Here is an 8025-nt window from a genome sequence, read left to right on the forward strand (position 1 = left end):
AACAACATTTCCAAAACATCCTTAGAACATTACAGTCAGAATGTTCCCAATATCCTCGTACAGGAACGTTTTACAAAGAACTCATCAGAGATAATCGTTCTATGATGTGCTCTCAAGCAAAATATTCCACCTTTAACATATCACATTACAGGAACGTTGTAAAAAACTTTCTTCCTTTGTCATCGCGGAGCATAATCAGTGTTCCTGACGACGTCCTCTGAATGTCGACATTTAAACACAACGTTAACTTTACGGGAACATTGCTGGAAACGAAAATATCCTTAAGACGTCGTTTGAACATTTGACTGAAACAATTATCAGAACCTGGAGGTGACGTCGTGGAAACGTTCCAGCAACTTCCGGGTTAAACCGCTGCTACGAACGGCATGTAATTTTACATCTATGAAGTTTTTCCTCAACTTCTGTGTGACATCAACTCGATAAACGACGACGCTAAACGTTGTCGTTGTTCCATTCACGCGGTTATTTAGCCACAGAAGCTAACAGGAGATTGTTTTTAATGGAGGGTTATATCGAATATCGACCTTTTTGACGCTCTGAAGCTGGTTTTCTTGAGTCCGAAGCACTAAGGTCACAGAAAAATCACTCGTTTGCACTGAGATCATGAATAAATCAGCAGCGTTGGAGCTTTTCAATTGCGTTTGCTGAAAGTTTCCATCGCTCTGCAGGTTTCGACTTTGGCCGTGACATCTTGGTCGTATGAAAAGGTGTGAAGAAGACGAGGGACGAGTCATTTAGAGATAAGTTCGACATCAGGGAGAGTCAACAGTGGAGGAGAAAGTGATGCTGATTAGATTAGAAGCAGCTATAAGGAGGCAGACGTCACCCAAATCAAATTTCCTTTTTTTAAAAATGTAAAAATTAGCCGTTGATGCGCTCAGTCTGCCCGTCTCTCTGGCCCGTCGGCTCATTACAGGTAATTTCATTCACCTGTGAGATGAGGCCCGGCAGGACTCGACGTCCCGACTGTAAACCCTCCGAAAAACGATCTGCAGTCATTATTTCTGAGGACAAACTGTTCGCCGAGCAGCACGGACGTCACACGAGTGAATCAGGAGGCGAAGGCTGCTGCCTGTTTGACACTCGGCCGTGAATTTATCGGAGCGTCTTAAACTCGGAGTGACGAACTTTCGGTGAAGGCGCTTTATCAACTTTTTAACTCGTCGACGGCTCTGGTGTTCAGGAGTCGTGACCTTTAAAGATGAATTTCTGGCCGAAGGTCCACGAAGCCTGATTAGTCGCCTTCTGTTGGATTTCTGGCACGTCGGAAGCCGAAGTCTTGCGGTCCAGTTTCTCACATGGCTGCTGTCAAAAGATTCGTATATGTTGTTTTAGTTTTGGTGCTATCAGAGTTTGATGAGCAAGTAGGACCGAGAATAAAGCTAGTTTCAAAGAAGTACAAACAAACAAGGTTTTTATGTAGCAGAAACAAATAATGTCGGTGCAGTCAGACTTTTCTACGCGTTGCTGTGTAGATTAGTCTGACTGCATATGGTGGGTTTTAAATTGTCGATGCTGATGTGAGACAGACGACTATTGAATGAGAACAGAAAAAATGTTTGCTTGTTGTCGTTTCCGAGTTTAACCAATCAGAGTTGACTTTAAATCTAAGTGTGACGAAACAACGACAAATAGTGGACGTAACTCCAGCTCTATGAACACGTACCTGATCGATGAAAGCTAATTTTAAAGAAATACAAACAAACCAGAACGTTTCATAGCTGAATAAATGTGACAAATTAAAAGAGTCGACTACTGGCTGCAGGAGAACCTTCAAACACCCCAAGTTTACCTTCCAAAGGGAATTGTTTTGTGACGTTTAGAGAACAACGTTAAAGCTAAGCTAATATGCTAAGGCTGCAGCCAGCAGTTGGTTTGCTGTGTTTAGCATAAAGATTGAACATTTCCAAAATGTCACAAAATAACTCTGTGTCGATCATAAACTTTGGTCAAATCTCACAGCTGTTGTTGCGAAATTAGTTTGATTTGACTAAGCTAATATGTCAAAGCTACACCCAGCAGTTGGTTAGCTGAGCTTAGCATCAAAGGTAACAGGTAGCCTGTTCCTACAGCTTCAAAGCAAGTTAAATACAGTCTTTATGCCACACTGAGCCAACTGACTGATGGCTGCAGCTTTAGCATATTAGCGTAGCCTTTGGGTACTAAAATAATAAACCTTTACTTTGATGTTACCATCAAACAAAGCACCATAGCAGCTTAGCTACCAGATCTGACCTCTGTGACTAAAATTTGTCTTCCAAAAGGGAATCATTTTGTGACATTTAGGGAAGTACTTTAAGCTATGCTAATATGTTAGCCAGCAGTCGGTTAGCTGAACTTAGCATAAAGACTGGAAACAGAGGTAACAAGTGTGCTAGCTCTTCAGCTCTTCTAACTATGCAACACTTAATATTCCAATCGTGTTGCTAAGGTAAGCTAAGCTAACTGACTGTTGGTTCCAGCTTTAGCATATTAGTGTGGTGCTAGCGTACTTCCCAAAATAGCAAAAGTTGTCTTTATTTTCACTGTTAAACTGATTTTGCAGCAACAGATTTGCAGTTTCAACTATTAGTGACATTAGCGTCTCTGCTAAATGAATCAAAAACTCAGTCGCCTTGGTGAGTTATTCTGTTTAAAATGTCAGTGGCTCACTTCTCGTCTAAAATTACTCTAAATAGTTGGTAAAACAGCGACTGAAAGTTCTGAGTCATCTTCTGAACCACGTCTTTTGAGGCCTAACAGCATTTCAGGGGCCGAAATACAGACAAGAACTGAAACATGAAACCAAAACCTGAGCAGATAAAAACATGTTTAGTTGGATAAACTACGTGAAATAAGCCTTTAAAAAAAGCAGCATTGATGGTATTTAACACATTTTTACATTTCTGGGTGTTACGTTCAGGTTAAGGGGGTTGAATTAGAGTTTAACAGCAACAACAAACTCAGTTCAACAGATTCTTGCTTTCCAAATGTCAGCGTAGAGAAATAACACGACAGCAGTTTGTACATTCGGAGGTATTTCACTTTAATAGCTTAAAATCAGAGGCCATATTCATAAAGAAGCCGTTGACTGACTGCAGCAGGTCCAGCTGAGGCTCTAAAGCTTCAGTCTCGCAGCTCGGCTTCGGTCGCTCTCATCATTTCGGTTTCTCGTCGAGCGGCTCGGCCCGACGTGGACGGACGAATCTTTGGACTTTCGAAGGGGTTGACCGGCAAACCTGCACGGTCTGGAAGTCGTCCGACCGCCAACCGCTCGACGGAAAAATCGACAAAGGCGGCAGAGGAGGAAGTAAAAATGAAACTGCAGAAACGCTGAGAGAAAATCCTCTGCTGTGTCGTCACAGTGTTGAGTTTACTAAGATTTAATGCATAACTAGTTGATCGGTTCTTTGATTTAAGTGTCTGAAACTGAAATACTTTCGATTACGCTTTGACGGTGGAGGAATTCGGGCGCCAAGGTGTTGAATTCTTCAGACAATTTCATCCTCTGAACCGTCAGCGGTTTCTTTTTTTGTCTTTGCTGTCGAGTTTTTGTTCACTGTGGGTTCATTTTTCACTGCAATATAAAGTCCTGCACCTCAGTGGACACAGAACAACCATGATTAGTGGAACATCAAACTACAGAAATGTCTTCTGATGCAGTTATGATGCGATGAAATAGAAGAACAAGAACTTCTTTGATTATTTCTTTTGCAAAAAAATTGAAAAAACCTGGAATCAACATTCTTCCAAAGTTCTACATATTTGAGATATTTAAGTATTTGCATGTTTACAGCTTCTACAAACTGCTGAACAATGAGATAAGACGAGCCTTTACTGATCCCACAGTGGGCAAATCTGCAGTTCGTACACAGATGTTTGACCATCCCTCTGTGGAAACACTGCCTGCAGTTCAACCCAGAATTAATTTTTTTTGTCATGATTGTTGGTTGAAATCAGGTTTTTAACAGAATCTGATTAAATTTAGGTAAAATTTTAAACGAGATATTTAAAACAAAAGAAAACATCAAGATTTTAAGCTTAGATTGGCTTTTTTTTTTATTTTTAACTGATGAAAACGAACGTCGCACCTGATACGAAAATGTGATGATTTTTTTTTGTCACGTCTTGATTTTTCTTCTTGATTTTTGTTTGTTTTAAAAAAAGAAAGACCACTAAAGACCTTAACGGGCCCCTTTGTGGCAGAGGGAGTTCTAACGACTTGTATAGCGAGGGCGAGGAGCAACAAACCCCCAATTAAAACGGAAACCAGGTGTTAATGGCTCCTTAAGGATATAAGTATCTGGAACTCCCAACTAGTCAGTCAGAACTGATGAAGCCTCTTGGATGAAACGTCTTCAAGGAACTCAAAGTCCAGTTGCTACGACTAAACTACGAGAATAACCACGACCTGGATGACTGAGAATCTTCACAGACCTGGCTTGAAAATCAACAGCTGCTTATTCTAACTTATTTCATGTACAGTTGGAACCGAACTACGCATCTATTTCTTAAGACACTATTTGGAAATTAGAGAGCGATAATGTGTTCAGGTCAAAAGTTTAAAATCGTGTCGTAGGTCAAAAACAAGTCCAACCCCAGCGAGGAAATCAAAGGCACAACAAAGCGATTCATTTGTCTCTCAGAGTTTCTGTAAAGCTGGACGCTCTGCGGTCGCCTTACCGACGAGAGCAACCGAAGCCGACGAGTCGATTGTCTCGAGAAATCCGTCGGAAACAAAATTTCTAAAAATAAGATCGATTAAAAAACATCTGCAGGTGTTGACTTTGTGGTTCTGGCATCAAAAGTCTGAAAAACCACAACGTCCCAGCAAAACAAGATTTTTTTTTTAAAAAAAAGCAGTGAGGTGGGTCGCGGCGGAGTGGAGGCCGGTTCCGGTCCTGCCTCGGCGGCCGCGGTGCCCTCGAGCAAGGCACTTCTACAGCAGGCTCTCAGTTCAGTGTGTGAGTTGAAAGCAAAGCCTTCCCCGGACAAATAACAACAACAAAACAAAAGCCAAAACAACAACAATAACAAAAGAAAAGAAGAAGTTTTTACGTCCGTCTCCGTCCACAGCAGGTTTTTCACACTTTTAAATAACATTAAACATCGTGGCGAGGCTGAAAATATACATTCTGACGTTCAGAGAGAGGACTACCGTAAAATACAAATGTGCAAAAGGTTGTAAACAAATAAGATTGTGTGTTTGTGGGTCACAGCCTGGTGGGCTCCTCGTCGCTGTCGCTGCAGTTACCACAGCAGTCCTGCAGGGGGAGCCACAGAGAGAAAAAAAAAACACATGAAGCATTAATTTCTACAGATTTTCTGTTCATGTTGCATGAAGCTGCTGCACCTTTAAGATTTCTATTCATGTGCAGTTGTGCAATTCACAGATCGTATTTTAAATGTTGTCTTTTGACGTAGAGAGTTTGATTTTTGAGTCAAAGTTAGACTGTTCTGAGCAGTTTTCCTGCTTGTGGACGTGCTGACGGTAAATGGATTCAACATTTTCAGAGATTTTCCGGCTTAGAACGCTGAAAATTCATCCTAAACAATTACTTGTGTGTTTTTGTAGCAGCAGCTTTTAAGAGCTTCATTATCAGTCTGAGCTTCTCTTGGGACGACAGCTGGATGAATTTTGGGAGTTTTATAATTTTTGTGCTCTGGTTCTAATTTAAAATGACCAGATCATTCCAGTTTAGCCTAAAAAAAAAGCCCCCAATAGATGAGAAAATGCAGTTCTGCACTAAACGTGGCACTCAGGTGCTGCAGCATCGTCTGAAGCAGGTAGTTTGAAGCCAACAATCACTCCATAGTCTAATAAAGTTTCTTTTTTGACTATATAGTACCTAATTTCTTATTTTTGCTGAAACCATCCTACAGGTTCCATCAAATCACTAATCCTGCTTCTTCTTTGAGGGTTTCCAGTATAAAAGCTTCCCTCTTGCGGCGTCACATGCATGAGTTAAAGTGTTTACAAAACTGCTCTAGTCATCTTGTGATTCATCCAAATTTCATCAGGGAGATCCTGACTGAGTCAGTTAAACTGAAAACTATGATTTAGTTTAGTTTTTCCCCACAAACTGGTCAGTATCGGGTGTTTTGTGGACGGACAGATGATGTCGCGGTGCGTTCGCTGACCTGTCGGCCGAACAGCCGCTGCAGCAGCCCCTGTTTGGGCGGAGGAGACGGCTGGCCTCTCCAGTCCAGGTCTGGAGGAACCGTCCCGTCCTGGTAGAAAACATTCAGCTCCATGAAGCACTCGGTCTCGATCATCTGCAGGAATAAAAGACGCAAAACCTCTGAAGGACATTTTCTTTACAGTTGCACACTGAAAACTCAACGCGGTCCAGTTTTATAGACTCTACGTCTCCAGTTGAACATTTCTACCTCCTCCTGCTGATATTCAGCAGCAGCTGCAGCATATTTAGCATTTCCACCAAGAGAGTCACAACAAAGAGACACAAAATCACCAAAATCTGACGCAAGATGGTCACAAAGAAAAACACAAAACTACCACAAAGCAAAATCTGACGCAAGATGGTCACAAAGAAAAACACAAAACTACCACAAAGAGATGCAAAACTTCCACCACACACAGTTTGAGCAGAATTGCCACAAAGAGAAACAACATGACCAAAGGTGACACAAAATTGTTTGCATAAAGACAAAAAACTGTCGAAAACTAGACGCATATTGATGCACAAGGACACAAAATGATACACAGAGTTGCCACAGACAACACAAACCTGCCACAAAGACGTAAAATTAGATGAAAAACCGTCAATAAAACAAACACAAACTGACAGAATTCGATGCAAAACTACCACAAAGACACAAAATTGTCAGACAGAAAATGATCAGAATAATACACAAAGTGGCACACAAAGCTAACACAGACACGTAAAAACAGCAAAATTAGACGAAAACTGGCAAAAACAAACACAAACTGAACAGAAACAGACAGAAACAGAAACACTAAACTACCACAGAGACAAAACACTTCGACAGAAAGACACAAACTGAGCAAAGTTTGATGCATATTGTCACAAAGAGACTCAAAATGATACACAAAGTTGCCACAGACAACACAAAACTAACACAAAGACGTAAAACTCGATGAAAAACTGGCCAAAACAAACACAAACTGAAAAACATTAGATACAAAACTACCACAAAGACACAAAATCGTCACAAAGAGACACTAAATGGTCAAAATGATTCGCAAAATTGACCAAAACAACACAAAACTAACACAAAGACGCACAAAAAGAGCAAAATTAGATGTAAAACTGGCAAAAACAAACACTGCTGGATGCAGAAGCGTCACAACCAGACAGAAACGACACCAAACAGCCAGCGAGCTGCTGATGTTCGCCTCCAGCTGCAGCACATTTGTCATTTTGTCGCCTCCATTAGTGGAACGATGTCAGAACCTCTGAAATCACCGCCGAGCTTCTCCACAGCTGCTGCCTGACTCAACTCCACCTGCAGACCAACACAGGATTTTAAAAGGCTCGTTGGCAGTCGTCGGGTTTTAAGAAGGTTCTGGAGCGACGAGCGCATCGTCTGGATCCACGTTTCCTGTTTGTTGTCACTCTGAAGACGACTTAGCGGCGCTACGTCGAGCTTCAGGAGGTTCAGCAGCTGCTCGGGTTATCTCTGGCCTCAGACGTTTTCAGAAACACATTTGTTCACTAGTTTTCCAGTGATTGTAGATTCCAGTGTTTTTGAATAAACAGCAGCAGAAAAAATGGTTGAATGTGACCGTGAGCGCTTCATGAAGGTACCGAATCATTTCAGGTTTAAAGAGAAAAACTAACGAGTTGTGAGACTTTCATTTGTTGTCAGAGTTGGTTTTTCTTTTATAGTAAGAACATTTTATGAGATTTTTCACAAATCTGCCAACTAAATCGTTACCAAACAACTTCTTCACCAACATGTTTGTAAAGGTGTAATAACATGCCTTAAAATGTTGAAGTTCAACTCTGGTGGGAAACCCTGAAAAACACCTGCTCAAGTTAG

The 8025-nt window shown here is 41.3% G+C and overlaps 1 protein-coding gene across 1 annotated transcript in view; it reads right to left on the reverse strand.

The window, feature by feature from the left end:
* Positions 1-4463: 4463 nt before the first annotated feature.
* The window catches only part of grk6 (G protein-coupled receptor kinase 6), a 63065-nt gene continuing 59503 nt past the window's right edge, over positions 4464-8025 (reverse strand). Inside the window, exons 14-15 of the mRNA XM_008294083.1 lie at positions 6142-6276; positions 4464-5264 (exon numbers count right to left, since the gene is read on the reverse strand). Coding sequence (XP_008292305.1) covers positions 5214-5264; positions 6142-6276 — 186 coding nt within the window. The 3' untranslated portion in view covers positions 4464-5213. The remainder of the gene's footprint in view (positions 5265-6141; positions 6277-8025) is intronic.

This window comes from Stegastes partitus, unplaced genomic scaffold (assembly GCF_000690725.1).
Source record: "Stegastes partitus isolate 25-593 unplaced genomic scaffold, Stegastes_partitus-1.0.2 Scaffold936, whole genome shotgun sequence".
In the NCBI taxonomy this organism is placed as follows: domain Eukaryota; kingdom Metazoa; phylum Chordata; class Actinopteri; family Pomacentridae; genus Stegastes; species Stegastes partitus.